The 20036-nt window shown below is 42.3% G+C and overlaps 1 protein-coding gene across 1 annotated transcript in view; it reads left to right on the forward strand.

The window, feature by feature from the left end:
* The window catches only part of LOC6614520 (insulin-like growth factor-binding protein complex acid labile subunit), a 49225-nt gene extending 29535 nt beyond the window's left edge, over positions 1 to 19690 (forward strand). The window contains exons 4-15 of the mRNA XM_002038915.2: positions 9902 to 10034; positions 11715 to 11915; positions 13145 to 13272; positions 14000 to 14143; positions 14218 to 14322; positions 14392 to 14518; positions 14624 to 14820; positions 14939 to 15094; positions 16164 to 16310; positions 16454 to 16616; positions 17079 to 17210; positions 18240 to 19690. Of these exons, the coding sequence (XP_002038951.1) occupies positions 9902 to 10034; positions 11715 to 11915; positions 13145 to 13272; positions 14000 to 14143; positions 14218 to 14322; positions 14392 to 14518; positions 14624 to 14820; positions 14939 to 15094; positions 16164 to 16310; positions 16454 to 16616; positions 17079 to 17210; positions 18240 to 18832 (2226 nt within the window). The 3' untranslated portion in view covers positions 18833 to 19690. The remainder of the gene's footprint in view (positions 1 to 9901; positions 10035 to 11714; positions 11916 to 13144; positions 13273 to 13999; positions 14144 to 14217; positions 14323 to 14391; positions 14519 to 14623; positions 14821 to 14938; positions 15095 to 16163; positions 16311 to 16453; positions 16617 to 17078; positions 17211 to 18239) is intronic.
* The last annotated feature ends 346 nt before the right edge of the window (positions 19691 to 20036 follow it).

A 20036-nucleotide genomic window follows, 5' to 3' on the forward strand; every position in this document is an offset into this window, starting at 1 on the left:
CTCCGTCAAGGATTCCTCACGTGCTTTTAGTTGCAAGACTCTGGCATACCTTTTTGCTAATTAGAAAATATTGGCCAGTAGCTTTTCAGGTGAAAAATGAGTAAGTTGAATCTTGAAGCAAGAAATTTAGAGCGTAATACAGATTTGTCACAGTAAAGTAATTAATTTGCAACAGTTATAAGACATTTTTCTTAAATGAGCTTGTATACAAATAAAAGAAAAACACAATTGAAAAAGAAGAAATAAGGAGTTTAATCAAAATACATTCAATACTGTGGCTATTGATCAATGACAAAAAGTGAGTCGATAATTTCCTAAATAATAAAAGAGATCAACAATTCGCTTAATCTGTTATCGATGAGGTTTTCGTGGTTTTTTATTATCTCTCCAGGCATTGCCAATTTTAAACTGTGCCACATTTATCACATACTCCCACGCTGACCCGCATTGGTGTGCCAAGCATCTCATAAATAATTTCATTTCTGGCGTCGACCAAATTGAATTTTTAATCATTATGCGAACGGCAACCCCATCGCTCGCCCATTCCTTATAAAACGAGAGTGTGTGCGAGTGAGCCATAAAACGAAATTACACGCATATATCAGAGCATTTTGGCTCAAGGAATCTGCACAGCGAAAATGGAGGAAAAAACGGCGGCAAAGACTAGAAATGTAGTTTTTAATTAAAACGAGCAGCTAGTTAATGGGCCAGTTTACAGCCAGTGATGTTAACACTTTCCCCCCAGTTTCTGAGATTTTCTTTGAACAACAAGCTTAGGCGACTGAGCGCTTTAAAGACGCTTTAACTGGAGGGTATATGAAACGGGGTGGGATTGAGGATCCCAGGGTGCGGTTGTTGCCATTCCGTCGCGCATCTGAGATTGCAGTAGCCAAAAGCGAGATGAACAATGGCGGCGGGGATTTCCCATCTAAGCTCAAAAGCTTTAAATGCGCACTTTGACACAGACGCACGCTCGCAGTGGGGAAAACGTAGAAGAGCAGACACCAGCATTATTGGCACACCGCAGGCACCACATGGCGTATGAGCAACGCGCTGCCATCCGCCATTTACCATTCGCCATTTACCATTTACCATTCACCAGGCCTTTGGCCCCGGCTTATCTGTCCAGCTGCACAACGACTAATAAATGTGTGTAAATTAGTTATCAAAGCCAGCGGATGAGGGAGAAAAGGGTCCTGCACTTAATCATAACTTAAGCATTAATTAATACGATTTTCCTGAAGTCCACATTACGTCTGCCAGCTTAGAGTTGTATAATTTTTCCACTAGTGCGATCGAATGTTAAGCGGGATTAAAGAAGTAATACGGCAAACATGTGTCACTATGTGCTTATGGACCATTCGAAACTCATTAAATGATTATTACTCTCATCTAAATAAAAATGTATTTATAGCTTAAATAAACAGTAATATTGTAACATTTTATTAAATGTATTGAAATATTCCTCCTAAATAGGTTCAAAAGGCGGTCATTGGCCAAACTCATAATATTTATTAAATTAATAGACTGATTATTAATTAAAATGAAATTAATTAAATCATCTATGGCATTTTCAAGCACTTGTGAATGCTATTGAAAATTGTATTTTTGTCCGACACTTTCCCGTTGAAGTGTGGCCATTAATCATATTGTTGGCGTTAATTTATTCATTCTGAAATGCCACAAATGACGCAGGGTCCCTGCTCTTTATTCTCGCTCTGTCACAATTCGGTTCAATCGCGAGTGCTTGTCAAAATGCTCATTAATTCATTGAACTCTGGGTGTCCACCCCGTATCCAAAAACTAAGCGAGCATTATTGGGTGTATGGGGAAAATTTTCCTTAAATTTGCATTCATCAATTTGCTACCCCACTTGCTGTCCTGGCTTATTATTTCAATCAATTGCGGAAGGATGGACTGAAGAGCAGGGCAAAGCAGCATATTCAGTGAACCGATGATGACCTGCTTTTTGTCATCCCACTGCCCTGCGTTTCGCACTGCGTTTGGCATTTTGTTCGAATTGACGTGAAAAGAAAATATGTTTTCCCTTCTCCGGTTCCCAGTGGCTCCTGTAAATGCCTGCGTTAATTTATCAGTGGCAAATATTTTGCAATGGTAAGCAAAACTTCGCTCGTTTCAGAGCCCAAAAAGGAGGCCAAGGATCCTTGGACTGTGTCGTCGTTCAATATTTATAACAACAGCTGAAGGCCACTCGGACGCAAAGGGGGACGTCTCCGAGCGGCTTTTTAATTACATTTTCCGATTGCCACGACCTCAAACCGCTTTCTTGCCGTTCACATATTTGCCTCATAACATTTTTACGAGGCATTTTTCCATTAAGATTTTTCGTTACCATTTACCCCTTTTTTCCGGGCCTGTGTGTGTGTGCGTGTGTCGCATTGTATTGACTTTTAAGCACATCAACCGCAAATACCGCATCGGATATATAGGAAAACTCAATCAAACTGTTAATCGACTTGTGGCCCATCGCCAGGAGCCCACTCCCTTCACAGGATCTCAGTCGTGCGTGGGCTGAGCAGCCACCATTCACCCCTTTTGATTGTTTTTCCATGAATTTCCAACCATAAAATGTCAATAATATGTTTGCTCTCGGCACTCCCAACCGCTGCCCTCCGCATCGCAAAATTCCGCATGTGTTTGCTCTGCTTTTGAGGCCTCGTGGTCTCCATTTCATTCAGCATCCAGGAGCCATCAACTCTCGGCAATCGACCTGTTCAGCGTCAATAGGCAATAATAAATATTAAAACGTGTGGCGATGAAATGGAACAGCTTCATTTGCTTTGAGTGGGTCGCAGGATGGGTCAAGATAGGCCCTGATTTGATGGAGTTTAAACAAGTCAATTCCATTAAGAGTTGCAGATTGAAATTGTGATGGCAATTTCGTATAAGGAAATCGGGTTTTTTATAACAACTGACTTGGCCAGTAGCAATGTTGAGGTATTTTAGGATTTATTAATTGCACCAGCGGAAGGCTATATTTTCATTGTTGAATTTGTATATATGTGTATATATATACGTACCCTAACATGCTAACATTAATATTAAAATATAGTTTTAATAAATATATTTTATATATTTTCTTCTCTATACTAGTGATACATTTTATAAATTTTAAAGTTTAAAATTTTACCCAAAAAATAGTATCAAATCTAAGAAAAACTTATTCAAAAATAATCTTTTACGAGCCCTGAAAATCATCCACCTTTAATTATAATTCCCATTGTCCACTATCAATATTCATTAACATTTTAGCCTCGAATTCGGCCTTGACACTAACAGTTTTATTTTTGTCCCAAATGCTTCTGACTTAGAAATGCCTGTGAAAGGCATACCATGTTCGACATTCTCAATTGTCCTTGGAGCTAAGAGTGACTTTCTACCCACGAATCGAAAGCTATTTCACTCGACCATTAAGAGCCAACGCCAGAAGTCTCCGATGTCGGTTTCCAGATCATCAAGAGCCACCCAACTTAAAGTCTGTGATTTAATTGGAGTGACTCAAATAAGTTAAATTAGACGAATCTAATGAAGAGGCTGTCGCATGTGCGGCAAAGAGATAGAGGACTTAGCCTGTGGACCAAGCACACAAGCCTGCTCCTTTTGTGTCCTTTTGCAGGACCTGCCACAATGAGCTGGTGTGTGTGAGAGAGTGTTGTTTTGTGGGGAGCGGTGTCCAAATGAACAAGCGGAAACAATTAGCGTTGTAGCATTATTTGTAACGTGCCGTTTGGGAATCTCTCCCCCCGGTCTTCCGTTCCGTAATTAAGAGTCTCATTAAAAAATGATAAATTTAAATGGAAACATCTTCTGCCTGGGCTGCCGTTCCCCCACGGCTTTTGTGCATCCGCAGACAGTCTCGAGTGCTCTTCAAGAATCTGGGCTCCGCAGCATAATTGAAATACTTTGCAAAATTTAAAGCCAGTGAAAAGTTGCTCCACGGAAACTCAAATAGAACAGGGAAATACCTAAGGATTGGAACTCCTTTGTAATCGACAAATTGGCGCCTTTGCCCAGTGCAAAGCTGACAAATCAAAAACTTTTGCCAAAGGTCCAACTTTATTTTGTTGTGCAGGAAAAAGAGAAAGTTTCAGCATTTTGGTTTGCCGAAATCCAATGACATTTTCTCCACCGCAAACGAAAATGTATACCATTTACGGAATTAACTGTTAAAACTCATTCGGTCCGCTGGCAATTGAATAAAAATAAATTCCGCATTGTGTTCACTGTCAGCTTAAGTGGAATTAAAGTGCATTTAAAATTAAAGCTCCTCCTGCCGCACATAAAGTGCATTTAAATCAGTGAGTTATGAGTCCAGGTGCCTGGATAATTAAAAGTTAAGCGAGCTGAAGGAAGAACATTTGAGGCGAGCCCTTAATTCAATCAACGCGCTATTAGTACGCCATAATCCTGTGCCTCGTGCACTGCGAATTTCTTCTGCATTTCTGCAGCATTTGCAATTCAATTAAGGTGAGTCTGAAAGCGGGCCAAAAACAATGCACTCACGCGGCGTGAAGCGTTAAAAATGCAATCAGAGGCAAACAAAGCGCACAAAAGGAGCCGTAACTGTGACCATGACCAGGCTTCAGGTACGAACTAAAGCCGGACAGGTGCCACGTCTCTTTATCCACTGAACCCCTTTTGGGTTTTTTTGTCTTTTTGTATCCACCTGAAAGAAAACCGCGACCAAGACGATGTCGACGTCGCTTGGCTCCGCTGAAAGTTAATATCTTGCAACGCTTGGCCAAGTGAAACATAACACACTGGGTCCGTAAGTGGAAGTGAAGGGTTCTTAAAGCCCCAAGTTGTGTTAAAAGACGGCTAAGAGAAGCTGACCACACGCAGCTGCTGAGTTTTGGAATGGTGAAAGGTAAATGGAATCATCGGAAATGCTCCTTAATGCCGCCGAAGATCAATAAGGGCGAAGAACTAATTGGCATCAATATCTCAAGGAGGGAAGCAGAAAGAGTTGCACTGAAAAAAGTACCAACAACTAATTTAAATAGTTAATACAATTATATTTGTATTAGCTTATTTTAAAAGCGATTAAAGTTAATTATATTAATCTTTCAAACTACATTCTGCAAGTGAAGGAAATTGATTTCATTTAACTTAATTTAAGTGCGGTTGTGTAAACCAGACTCCCTTTATTTTGAGTGCACTTTTCTGCTGTCAATATCGGTGGTCAAGGTGTGTGCGTGTGTGGGTGGGGGTGTGCCAGAGTAAGGGGACACTAATCCCTGTTTTAGGCATCATTGCCTCAAAAGATTGCTGCTCATTTGCCGTGCCTAATTGGCCAATGTCAGCTTAATGTCGTCCCCTCCGCTTTAGGTTCCTGACCCCTCTCCGCCACTTACTTCGTCTGCTCCGCACTTCCGCCTAGAGCACACAGATACACACCGCCGACACACGAACTCACACATGCACACAAAGGAACACCGTCTGTGGGCTCTGTGGGTGTGGCCGAAGCTAATCGCATTGACCAAATGACCCAAAAAACAAGCGACAAAATCTGCAGCTGATTGCACACACCCAGAGGTTATCCTGGCAATTTTATATAAATTTGCTCGTGTCCACACAAGGGCAATAACATGAAAATTCTCACATTTGAGTGTGAAAATAAATCAAGGAAAATACGTTATTTTTTTAGGAAAGTGGCACCCAAGACCGAGGACGCGGAGGACGTGCCATTGGCTTGTAAAGAACAATTACACGTGTGTGAGGTGGTGCTCTCTCTCATTCCCAATCCAATAACGCCCAGATACAGATGTATCCAGTGTATCCATAAACGGCAATTTGGTTTTCTCATGTAAATCCCCTAGAAGGTCACCAAGCGGTCGACGTGGCTTAAAGCTCTTCAGCGGTTTTCTGGGCTTAGCTTTATGGGCGGGCGGCATGCGATGTGCTTGGCCAACGTACAGCACGTGGCCAATTCCGAATCCAGGTCCAGGTCCTCTTCCTGATCCTGATCCCTCTCCAAGGACATGGCACACTCCTCGCTCTCATGCACCGCACGTCCTGCAACTAATCGCTCAAGTCCTTCATGCCCTCGGCAGGAGGCAGGCAGCCAGGAACACTTTCGTGACCATGCAGCATCGTGTCTATCATCGTGGCGGAGCTGCTCCTCCGTGGCCTGGTACACTGCGCAGCAGAAAAAAGAATCTACAATTTGATTTAAATGATAGAGACTCGGATTTTAGGCTATGCAAGCCTTAAAATATACAATGCTAGGTATACAAATCTATTATTTTTTGGTTTTCTTTTAAAGTGCGGTTTATTGTTCAACAATTTGGCTTAGTGTATTCCGGCTGGACATAATCACGCATAGCCATCGCCACTTTGCTCAATCCCGGCAGCTTACTTGGTAGTCGCGAACCTCGAATTTGCGGCTGGAAATTGATAAGAATGTTTGTTCCATTCGCCACACGTAAGGATTTCAAATGGCTTAATTTGCCGAGCAAAACGAAAGTGCTAGATATTCAAGTGGTGTACTTTAAGGATTAACTGAGCTTGAAATATTGTTTTAACCCTTGCCTTGAGCCCATTTTCTGTGAAGTGAAATAAATATCCAAAGTATGGCAACAAATGACAGCCATATGAGACTTCAAATGAATACCATTTTTTAAATAAAATTTCGGCAAATCAACAGTTTTTGCTTAGTAAATCACCCAGCATTTCCACGCAGTCCTGCGAAAATAATAGCCATAATTTAGCCGCCGCCTATAAAAAATAAATAAAAAAACGTATAAGAGCCATAAATTAAATGTCAGTGCGAAATATCAAAAACTGATGCATGAAATACACGCGGGCTTTAAAATAATTTGGTGGCGAGTTCAACAAAAGGTTCGGCCAAAAAACACAATAATAAAAAACAAATCTTCGCTCGCAAATATACATATATTATATTGTAATATAATTTCTCGAGCGTAAATCTAATTTATCAATTTATGTGAGCGGGAAGTAAAAAAAAAAACTTTTGGCAAGGCCAGCCGACAAAAAACCCCGCCAAACGGAGTCCGAAATTTATTTTGTTTGTGGCTGTGACCTGCGATTTTTGGCCTTCATTGCCAGCTCGACGGTCCTGTTCGTGTATACATGTATTTGCAGGAAACGTGCCCGGGTCCTTGCAGTAATTGGCAATAAATGTGTTCATGAATTTTAATGCTGCCCTCGTCGGTCAGCGAAAGGCGCAAATCGGCCACGCCCGCCATCGGGCATAATTCATAATGTTATGCCAGATGCTTATTTTTTGGATTCGTTTCATGAGGACCTTAGCCTCTTTTCGGGAATTTAACGTAATTTGATTTCGCTCCCTTGGCAAGAATTGAGATTTATTTGGTTTTGAACTGAACCGGCTTTTTGGCTCATCCCCGCCCTCATTTGAGTAAATTTAATACCGTTCAGTTGGCCGGCAAATGAGAGTTTATTGTGTGTGTAATTTGAGAGAAAGGAATGCTCCAACCACTTCCGTTTTGGCTTAGGCTCAGTGTTTCTGGGCTGAGCTGCCTTTGATTTATCATATTCAATTACAAAAGTAGCGAACGTATTAAATGCCACATCCGGCGCTGTTCCAAGAGGCGTATGAGTAATTTTCTGCCCAGCCCTTTTCCCATTTTATCCATCCTTGCCTGTTCTTGCAGCCTTCTGTTTGTCCTCCGAAGTGGACAGCGAGCCAAACAAATTTGCCAATGTTTAAATAGCAAACGGTTTTCCCTGCTGAAAGCCGATATCAACATCTACTCAGGATTCCGCCTCCACCTCCGCCAACACAACTTTTCGCCACTCGACCACTTCGCGTGCGCCATCTGCAGTCGGCGCAAAGTTGGCCAAAAGTCCTAGTGGAGCGTGTAGGACGTCAGCTGCTTTTAGGGTATTTGTTGCTCTGCTCCGGAGTGTGTGGCCCCATCCGCCTCCCAGTTTGTGGGCCAACTAGTCAGACAGATGCTGATTTCTGGGCCATCCATCTTCAACCGAATCCGGTTCGCCGAGAACAGAGTGATTAAGTTTTGGTTTTTGGCTGTGGGGAACTTTTCGCTGCATTTAATTTTAACTTCTGCTAATGCTTTGGATTATGGTATTCAAAGTATGCTGCTGGTTTCCTAGTATGTTTTAAAATCATGTAATATATTTAAAATAATGTGTATTCCAGTTAACAGCTTGAATCCTTCTCAGTCAATCGCTCGGCAATCTTTATGGTCTAGAAGGCCATAGAACACAAAAATGCGATTAAATTTTTATTTCTGATCCCTAAATCCACAACATTATTTCCCAGGTGTGACACCCAATTTGAATTTAAATTTCCGCCTTGAGGAACTCGCATGCAAAAAGAATTTATATTCGGCTAGGGCGCCACTTGCACTGCGTATTTCACGAAACTTCTACATTTTTGAATGCATTTTTGGGAACTTTATTGTGAGTAATGTGCCATGTTAAATTGGGTGTGAGTGTGCGAATAAAGAGCGCAGAGTGTGCTCCTTTGGTACATTTCGCCTACTTGAGTGCAAAAAACTGTCCTGACGCCAAAGTTGCGGCGGAGGCTGTCGCAATTTTTCACTTTTACCGCACCAACTTTGCGGGAATATTACTCAGCCGGGCCCAGAGGCAATATCCTGACAACAAATCCGGCAAGCACAATGCATAAGGTGCCTACTATGAGCCGGCAACTGTCAAGTTGCCGGCTGCCAGACAACTCTTTCTTTGCATCGCAGCCCGCATCCGGCAGAAGCGATCCAGGCAAATATGTAAAATGAAAAGTATGCTTCGCATAAATCCTTGTGCTTTCGCGTGTCCCAGGCCAACGTCTGCAAGGAAAAGCCGACGCGTCCAAGCCAAAAATTCCCTGAGCTGAAATTTAATTTTCCAATGCATTCGCCGGTCGTGGCCTTTAAGCAAATTGGAAATGGTTTACACGGCACACGGAAAGAAAATGATCTCTTATGATATAACCTCTACAATATGAACTTACAATATATGGGATAACCTAAATAACTGTTAACTCCTTAAAATTCAGTTCATTATTTTAATATTATTTTAACAATAAAAATCTAAATGTTCGAAGAAAAAAGTCGTCTTCGCATTTGTTTCTGTGCAGTTTCTCGACACATTTCCCGCTGTAATCTTTGATTTTCAGTTTGTTTTTTCTGTTGTTTTGCAACCACAATGTGCTGCGGCTAATTTATGCAGCACGTTGGACGGTTAGACTGCATCGGGACCACAGAACCAGCGCCACAGTTTATCGCTAGCCACGGCGCGCTTGTGTCCTAGTGTCCTGCTGCTGGCGACCACAAATCACCGAGGTCAACACGGCGTATACGCAACGCACACACCCCAACCAAACACACACACGCACACACCGAGCCAAACAAAACGAAAGTATGTAACAAAACCACTGAACTTAAAACAAAAAAATATAGTATAGTGCAAAAACAACAGGCGGAGCAGCTGAAACCATGTCAACATGTGACACCACGTTGATTTCAATTTGAATGGGTCTGCGGTGGCTGTTAGGTGGAGTATGTGGCTGCGTGGTTTTATATATAGATTAGCAGCTGCGGCAATTGAAAGCAGAAAGGGCAGAGGTGAAACCGTAAACTAGTTCAGCAAGTCGTTCAATCATCGAGCAATGTAATTGGATTAGGGATAATTAGAGGAATGTTTTAGGATTCGTTCGGGCTTAATCGAAGGTTTAAAAGTTTCTGAAAAAAACGAAAACCTACGGGGAGTGTTAAAGCGTTTTATATAAACATTTAAATATTTAAATCCAAACTCGATCAAAATGTTTCTGAACTTTCTAGCTTTTAGCATAAGAAAGCCACCACTAATTGCATTCACTAACCACAGACTGAGATACTGAACTAAATCCTTTTTATTCTGTCCTTGACAGATGCTTTTCAAGTGGCTCCTGTTCAGCCTGTGCATAATGCCGGCCATGTTCAGCAATACAAGGAGGAAATGCCCCACTGAATGCCAATGCAGCATGGACGACTTGGATCGTTATCAGGCCATCTGCACAAAAGGTAAGTGGCGCAATAAATGCAAAAGGCGGAACCGATACGGGTGTGGGAAAGGCGGAAAAACCCCACTTAATGCTCGGAAATTATGCAAGAAGGAAGGGAGCGAGGTTGTCTTGAGTACCGATAAGGTTCCTCCGCTGGATACTATCATAATTACACATCCAGCAGCGATGCGAAAATTCCCTGCTCACACGCAATCTACGGATATGGGGGATTCCCCCGGACATTACTTTTAAAGCTCGCCATTTATTTCCCTTAAATGTCTGACAATTTCAATTTGTTCAACTGTCATTTGCCGTCGTCGCTGTGGCTGGGGAATTTTTTACTTCGATTTCCCCCAGTAGCTCATCTGCTGCTATGCTTTTCGCCCCCCAAAAATCTATAATTTCAATTTAACGCTCGTTTGAACAGCACTCACATATAGTAAGTCCTCGAATTGCTTTGAATGCGATGCTTCTGTCGTTTTAATTTCATTTCAAAACTGTTGGGCTTTTAATAATTGCACTGGCTTAGATCTGGCACCAGAAATGGAATTGAGAAACGACATTTGTATTTAATCGTGTTGAAATAAAGCCATGGAAAAAGCTTTGAAGTGTTTGCATAAATCCAGGAAACTGTGAGGTCCTCGAATCTTTAACCAAAATTTGCCAGCTTAAATTTGTAAGTTTTCAAATTGAAGTCATTGTACATGGCTAGCATAGCTTATATATGGTTTTTCATAAGTTGTTATTCTGTTAGGATTAAAAAAGAAATGGCTAACATAAAAATTGGTACAACGTTTTTACTGCCTGTTACAAAAACCTCGATAATAAATTCGACTAATTTTCTCTAAGCTGCAATTTGTTAGAATTTCCGCGGGTAAGCTAATGAGCGCAACCCTTATCTCTTATCCCAACAAAAAGCTCGCGAAAAAATGTGGAAAAATAAAAGCAGAATGAGGACAACAAAATAAAACTGGGTGCGCGCGTTAAAATATGTTACAATCAGTGTTAATGCTCAGCATTTTTATGAAAATTCCCGCAGCGTGCTCAGCTAACATAAAACCGCTGCAGCAACAAGAACCCAACCCCCAACCCCCAACCACCGACCCCGTCGAATCCGAATACAATGAGGGCATTATAGTGCAACTTCGCCCCTTAGACATTCACATGCCCATAGAGCACGGCCATGGAAAATGCAAAATGCATAAAGCCCAGATCCGAAGCCCCACCGAAAAACACAATGAAACTGAGCGAAGAGTAAAAATTGTGCTGCATACAAATGCGATGTTAATGGCGACTGGCATCCGTTTGGCCAGTTGTATAGCACTCGCAGTTACTCGGAAAATTCTAAATAGATGACCGACATTGTCGGCATACAAAAATACAAGGTGGACTGCCCTGGGTATGCAATTAATGATCTTGTTGGCCAGGACAAGTACATTGAAGACATTAAAGATAAACCCATGAAAAGTGATTCATATTTTCAGAAAATAGTTAGAGGACCTAACGGGAAAATCTATGGGCAAACTTAATTCATTTTATATAAATACTTCTCAGTCTTAAACGTAAACGCCGAGCATAGATCTCACTGCAAAGTCCGCCTAACTACCGTGGGCTGCATTAAATTAGTTCAAGTGTCCTTGACATTACCACTCGACCTCAACTACTCTTAACTGTTGTGGTTTTATTGTTTATTTTACAGGAGGCCTGAATTCACTGCTGTCGCCAAATGAGTTGGACGTCGATGTTAAAGTTATTATCATCCGTGGACCCCGGAATTCCATTACAATCGGTCCGGCATTGCGGCAGTTCATGAAACTGGAGATACTCCGCATCACCGACTCCAATCTGCCGGCAATAGGCGCGGAGTCGTTTTGGGGCCTCAAATATCTGCGGATATTAGGTGAGTAATCAATGCCTTTACGATCGCCGAGGCTCTTAAATTCAGCCTAAACATATAATTTCAAAAGGGGCAACGATTTCAATTTAAGCAGCTGCGCGCTCTTAAAACCCCACTCGCTGATATGCAAATAATACGAAGCAATCGGAAGAAAAAGGAGCGGCTGGCATCACAGCGATGCGGTTGTCCTGCAGCCTCGTTAAATGCGAAACGCAAACGAAAAGGCAAATAAAGGAGCGGACGCGTCGCAAAACGTTAAATGAGCAGGCCGTGAGAGGACAGCGCAGGATAACGCTGATTTTAAACAATTTTTAAGTTGGGTCTCTCAAATTTATCATCAGTTTTCATGTTTAATTCAAAAGGTTGAAGAGTTGTTTATAAAACACTAAATTATGCCAAGTTAAAAGGACAGATTTAACTCTGTTCCCTTTTTTTTACTGATTTAAAGTTAATTTTCTTAAAAATACTTAATCCGCAGATTTACGTTTAAGAATTCCTTTGTATAGAGTAATCGAGTTTGAAATGATTGTACGAAATCTACATAAAAGAGTAATGAAACTTCGCTTTCGGCCTGCCAAACGCCCGTTGTCTTGTCAATAAAATTGAAATTGATGCGCCAAACAGCAGAAAGCGCCCGAAAAATAAAAGAGGATTCGACTGGCGGCGTCGGCAGAAAGCAAGTGTAAAGCCAACGAAAGCAATGCCCCGATATCGTTGGGGCTTTAAACTTGTTTATTTGTGCTTTATGTGCACCGTAGCGCCCCCTGCTGGCGGTTTACAGCCATGGTACTGCCCCCCAATTATTTACATGCTCGGATCTCATTTTTTCGGCTCGGCCCCCTCAGCCATTGGTGTTTCATTCGCTTGTCAGGAGATTCACAAGCTACAAAAACCGAGTTGCACTGCAGTTAAGCATTTTTTCCGGTCTGCCAGCAAAGATCAGCACGGAACAATTGGCATTTCTTTTGGCTTGGCTTTGCCTTTTCCTATTTCTATTTAAATTAATTTTAGCGAATGTTTAAGGGGCGTGGTTGCCTCTGGATTTTTGTTAGACAATGGGGCGTATGTATAATGTGTTCTGGGTTTATTTAAGCAGCGTCAAAACAAACGGAGAACTGAGCTGTTTAAATGAAAGTCGGGTTAAGGGAATTTATTCATTCATAGTTTATCATATAGTTCTTTTGGTAGAGAGCTGACAATAAAATCCATGCCACCATACATTTCTGTTGCAGATCTGTCCAAGAACAATATAACCAATATCACAGAGAACAACTTTCGAGGTCAGGACAACCTACTGGAATTGGACTTATCGAAAAATAAAGTTTTACGCATGGCCAGTTCAACGTTTCGCCATTTGACGGTGAGTACACAACGAACTGTTGATTGATAGCCTTTTGTTTGCATCTGTCACTTCTGTGCGGGATTTAAAATTGAATATCATTATGTTATTCATATAGTTGTTTAATTACACCCAGTGAGTACAAGGGTATTGCTCGTTCAGAGAGGAATTTTTGTGCACGTAGGAAAGAAGCAGTAGTAATATCCGATTTTATGAATGTGTCGTAAATTTCATGAAAAGCTCGTAGTCAATAGTTTGTCAGTTTCAATCTCAAAGCTGATTGCATTTGGCCTTCGTGTAATAAATTGTGTGGCATTTTTAATAGCCTTGTTGCTGCTGCAAATTTGTTGCCTACTTTTCGGACCGAAAGAGAAGAAAGTTCTACGTGCTTGAATTTGAGTTCTCCTGGTCCACTTTTCCCAATTTTTCCGGCAGCCGGCGGAAGTGCAAGTGAACAGAAGTTAGTTTCGTTGTCTTCAATGTGCTTTCGATTTTGTTTTGCACTGCGCACTGCGCCCTGGTGACTTCCTTTACCGCCTCAGTTTTCCACTTTTCCGCTTTCCCACACCACCCTCTGCCGGAAAAAGCCAGTGCAGCGTTTGCAACTTTTTTTGGCAGTTTCCGGGACCCGGTAATATTTGCCTGATTTATGAATTATTAGCCGTAGCTGCAGTGCCTGATCATAAAACATTATTAATTCAGTGCGTGCCGTAATAAACTTGGTAAATTGCTTCTCTTGCCCGAAAAGGATCTGCGTCGCCTTAATTTGGCCGACAACTCCATTGTGGAGCTCGTGCAGCGCAACTTCTTCATGCTGAGTAGACTCAAGTATCTGGACCTTAGCGGAAATCCGCTGCAGGATTTACAGCCGGATGTGTTTCGCGATGTGCCGGTGAGTTGTCTACAAATACAAATGTTGAAGTCTTTTGTTATGGCAGCGAAACTTGATGATTTGTTTTGTCGCAGGAACTCAAAGTGCTCAAGTGTCGCAATTGCCAGCTGAAAAAAATCAATCCGCAGATGTACAATTTATTGCCGCTTTTAAGCGAATTGGATTTGGGACGCAACGAGGTTTGTCTTGGCCACATTAATTCGACCCTCGCAAAAGAGTTTTTCCAATTATTTTTCCCTCTCGCGCAGTTCAAGTTTCTGGACAAGGATGAATTCCGCGATGTGAAGCGACTGACCAAAGTTTTGCTGGATGGCAATCAATTGTCCGTGGTGGTGGACCAACTCTTTCGCATGCAGAAGAGTCTTAATCATCTGGGTGCGTCATTGACATTATACTCCCTCCGCGACGGTCTTTTAAAAACTCTAAATTGCTTTCTACTTGCCTTCTTTTTCTTGGGCTCATTCGCTTGAACCACTTTAGATTTGTCGTACAATCGGTTGGCCAAAGTGCCCAATGACTCGTTCCTGCAGCTGACCAACTTGACCTTCCTGGACTTGTCCTACAACAAACTGGTTCGTCTGGAGCCGCAGTCCATTAGAAGTTTGAGCAACCTGCTGACGCTCAACATAAGTGGCAATGTGCTGATGGATCTTAGGGAGATGAGAGAATCCTTTGAGGTGAGCTTGCCTATTAAACTGTTACAGATTTAAATATTTACTTCATATACTGTAAGATTCTATGCATAAGCCATTGATCTATTATTTTATTTTTCCCTGTTCCAAACTATTTTTCCAGCTCATTCCACAGCTCACCCACCTGGCGATTGCGGATATGGGCACAATGCCCGTTGGTCTACTGCATCCCTTCAAGCAACTGAGATATCTCAATATCTCCGGCAATTCCTTGAACAACACGGCATTGGAGGTCATCGATCCGTGTCGAGAACTGGAGGTAAGTCACTCACAGGAGTTGCAGGACCTGGGTAATAATTCAGCCTGGAATGCCGCACACATTTGTCCCCGAGATCTATTGTCCTGCATCCTGGACTGTTGATTCCTGCTGGCCAATTTGTAGAATATTTCATTGTAAAGCATTGAGGGGAGATTGTGCAGCCAGGTACCATCACTGGAATTGAGGGTGGTGGAAGAGATATTTGCAGTTTTCGTTAGCGTTTGCCGTTTCTGTTTATACATTTCTGACAACGGGCCAAAGCCGTGGCTTTATTCCGTTTTCCAGCCAGTAGGATTCATGATCCATCCGTCTGTGTGTCACCCTGGTTTTTGTACGTGCCCCATGTCAGTCAGCCCCACTTCTCTAGCTCCTTTTTTACACCCCAATTTATATCCAGCCAACTGGAGTCCTTGCACTCTTCTTGCGGATTGTTTTCGGTGCCGTGCTAGGGATCCATTGTTGCCACAGTCCTGCCATCGAATTTTCTGTTATTGTTGCCGTTTTCTATGGCAAATGTATTGGGCAACAACAAGAGCTGCAGGAGCATCAACAGCCCGAGCAACAACAATCATTTTATAGCCATTAAGCCTTTCATTTTAATTGAATTTAATTGTGTATACACTTCACTCAAGCCATTTGGGTACTGTTATTGTGGCTGGCCCAAAAATTACCAAATTGTTTTGCTTGATTCTCTGAATCTTTTACACACGAAAAAATAATTTCCTCTCATTGGGTGAACTAATTTACATGTTAACACGGATTTATTAAGGCATTAACGATGTCAATTTTTATGCTCCGAATACTATAGTTCTTAATTCCGAAGAAATTTATTTAAGTATATATATTTTATTTAATGCATTGTAATTGCTATTCATAATTAAACTAAGTTCAGAACTTATATATCTGAGTGTTTCCATACGTGTTCCTAAGCTAATTGTCATTTAAACAGAAGAGTTTTCCAATAAAAATTAAACTTTTGTTTACCAACCATTCCCTTCTGTCCGTCCACTTGAAATGCACTTTTAATTGAACTTTTCTGGCCATTTTCCCGGCCCCTGTTCGCCAACAGTTTTTGGACTTATCTCGGAATCAATTACACGGCATCAGCGAGGACACGGCCCTCAGGATCCAAGGCATACGCAACGTGCGACTCGACAACAATCCTTTGATATGCGACGAGTGTCACATGGGGAAATTGATAAATGTCGTGCGACAAGTAAGTGGAAATGCAGTTGCAAACAAAATAAACGCCATCGGCCGGGAAAATTCAATTTCAATTAGTTTTCGAAGTCGTTGCTGATTGATGACGCCTTACAACACGACCATGAGTTGATTCACTTTCGTTTTCCGTCCTTGCAGCTGCAGTGGAAATGGGATACCTATCCCATTTGCTTTCTGCCGAAGAGTCTTCGAGGTGCAGAAATAAATAATTTGGATATCAACGGGCTGCACACGTGCTTGACTTTCATCACCGACGAGGAGCAAAATGCCGCCAGCACATCATATAACTTTCTTGAGCACGGTAAGGACATAATGCAGCATACATATTTCATGGAATCAAATTATTTTGGAGCAAGTACTTGACTGAAACACTTTGTAAAAGCATCTGAAAGTGAATATGTAAATTATTGAGTTAGTCTTTTCATAATGATTATTTATACCCGTTACTTGTAAATTATTACCAAATGCACATACTATTTTTGATCAGAATCTCTAGCCGAATGCATTTATATTGTTTTATATCCATTTGTAAAAAGTTCAAATCAATTCAACTACTTACCGCTAGGTGGAGCTTTTGTTCACACTCAGAAACAGTCGATTTGCATATCGCCATCTGCCCAGCAGGGAGTGCGAGTAGCAGGTATCTGATAGCCGACTACAGCGTTCTCTCTTGTTTTATCTCACATTTAATAAAATTAAAGAGAGTATTCAAAATGCAAACGCAGTTACGTTAACATTTAAGTCTCTGTTAATTAACCGACAGGCGGTCTCAATACTCTGGCCATTCTGGGTGGCATCATCTTTGTGCTAATTGCCGTCATTATACTGTCCTTGGTTGCCTGCTTTTCGAAAAATCGGGCTCGCTACTACACGAGGGAGGACCACCTGAATGGCAGTAAGTACAGATTAGTACCTGAATTTAAATTTAATTGCAGTCCGGGGGATGAGTCGTCTTAAGCCCCGAACTACGGGAAAATTGCCAAGTGCAGGCGCAGAAGTAAAAATGGGAAAAACGACATCCGGAAATTGATGTGCCGGATACTGGCACGCGCATGATTCACCAAATTAAAAATAAAGAAAAAAGTCGCCGCACTTAATTAATTACAAGAACGTGCTTCATTATGCCGAGCCCGTAGCTCCCCACTCCCAGCGTAATTGGGGAATAAATAAATTTCACACTGACCAAGTTCCGCCGGCGCTAATGTTTGTGCTCACCTGAAGTTGTCCTTGGGGCATCCACCATTCAGCAGAACGTACTCGAGGGAAACCTTACCGAAAGAAAAAAGGGGTAAAGGGACCAGGGGGTCGGCAAAAAGAAAACAAAGCCAAACTTCTGAATTTACGCAATTGTAGCATTTCTGCACAAACAATAAAATGGCCTTAGAGCCTGTCGCCCTGCCACAACGAAAACTTTTGGCCGCACACAAAAATTCGATTCCCACGATAAACGGGCAGGGAAAACGAGGCAAAAAAACAGAAAAATTTCAGCAGGCAAAAACTGCTAGCACTACCCACACTTCCCACGGAGTTCTTAGAATTCAGAAAAATGTGCAAAACTATGACGCCGCCGAAGCCTTTCGCTGCCCCAGTTTGCACACAGGCACTCTAAAAAAATATTATTGAAATGAAGGAAAAATATAGACGTGAATACTATTGAAACAGCTGGTCTCGAGAGTTATTTCAAAATTGTGAATAGAATCTTCGTTTCCTAAAGTATAATATTACAAACTTAAGGCTTACTTTAAAAAATAATAATTTAATGGAATTCCCGAAATATTTACTTTATAGACCTTAAGTAAATTAGAATATTATTAACAATGTAAGTACCAATTTCGATTTTTGAAGTGCATCTGGGTGGAAACCGACATTCCATAGCTGGCTCTCATTTGTTTCTCCTTTTGTTCTTTTTATTTTCCTTCCCCAGGCGAGAGCAAGTGCCTGGAAAAAAATCTGGAGGCGACCACGATTACAACGCTGGGTAATGGCAGCTCGCCCACCACGACGACCACGCTGACCCTGGCCACCTCCCCGTCGGCACCAAATGGTCCAAAGACGAATGGACAGAGCCTGAGTCTGAGTCCTGCCAACGGCAGCACGCCCGTTCACGGAATATCCAAGGACAAGGGCAAAGAAATCAACTTCACCTTTCCCGTGGACGATCGCGTCTGCACCATTGACGAGCTGATGCCACCACCACCGCCGCCTCCGCAGCAGCATCCGCATCCCAATATGGGCAGCCTAATGTACAGTGTGTCGCACTCGCCGAGCTCGGCTACAACCCTGGCAGCTGTGGCAGCGGCGGCGACTGTCATTCCGCCAGGAGCCCCCTCTCACTCGCCCATGCCCACGCCCACACCCACTCCCGCCGAGGCTGTGGTCGTGGTCCTGCCGCCACCACCGCTACCACCGCAACAGCACCACCACGAGATGGACGGCAGCTTGGCCAGCCTGCGGGAGGTGCAGCAGCAGCTTGTCCATCTGAGCAGCACGCTGGAGCCGCTGGTCAGCGTTAACTGACCCAGGGGCCCATCGGGAGCCACCGCGTCCTCATCAGCTACGAAGTTTGCCCAGCAAACAGTTGGCACGACACCGACGTAAGCCGCCGGAGAGTTGGACTTGCAGTGTGCAACGGGACGACGGGGCGTATAATTAATGGCCATGCGGGATCGCATTGAAATGCAGTAATTAGGATTTGAGTTCGCAATTAAGTTCATTAATCACTCCAGGCGATCATCATCAAATTTGGCCTTTCCCCGATGGAATACGCCATTATTCCATACTGCCATTTTCACAATTAACGAACTTTACCAGTGTTTCACTAAGATACTTGTAACTTAATTTTAATGTTTTTTATATGCGCATCTGTATATAAAATTGGTCTAAATTTAGGTAAAGTATAACGACACACACGATTCATTTCGACACATTTCAAATGTGATAAAACCGAGCGTATTCTGTAAATAAGTATTAAGGCAAGCAAACCATAACAACTAAGGTGTAAAATGTGTAAGCGAAAAAAGACGAACTTGTATATTTGGCCAATGCGATTCAAAATTGAGCAGCCGCTGTTTGAGAATTTAAAAGTAAACATTAATATAGCACGTAGTTAGTGGCATAGATTTCCAAGACACATACAAAACCTATATAGAACTAGCGTGTAAGGCATGACAAAGTATATTGTTCAAACCCAAAAGCAGCAGAAGTCGGCAATCATTTGAATGAAACCCAACTAGAAGCCCAAACGATCTTCGGTTCTCCCCTCGAATCTATAACAGAACTTGGCATTTTCACGTATCCTTAAGTCGGAAAATTGTATTTATTTTACACAGCAATAACCGTAATCCATAATAAAGTGTGACTGTTTATGAAACCAAAGAGGGAGATACGTGTCATTCTTGAAACCAAAAATGGAATCCGCAAAAATGGTAAGGTCTTCTTGCGAGCAATTTATTTAATAAAAATTCACATTTACTGCACTGCACACTTGCATCATTTGCGGTTTTCCGTTCTTGGCCCTGCGCCACCCCATCTATCTTATCCCATTGTGTGGCATCTGAAATTATGTTGGTAACATGTCGCCGAGCATGTGCTGGCTTTTCCGTCCCCACCCAAGCCCACCCTTTCCCATTTTCCGCCCCTCCATTTTCCGCCGAGGCGGAGCATCGCTTCCTAAGCGACCGCAAGGACGACACCAGGCTAAAACCAAACTCAACGCAAATGA

Source organism: Drosophila sechellia, chromosome 2L (assembly GCF_004382195.2).
Source record: "Drosophila sechellia strain sech25 chromosome 2L, ASM438219v1, whole genome shotgun sequence".
Taxonomy (NCBI): Eukaryota; Metazoa; Arthropoda; class Insecta; order Diptera; family Drosophilidae; genus Drosophila; species Drosophila sechellia.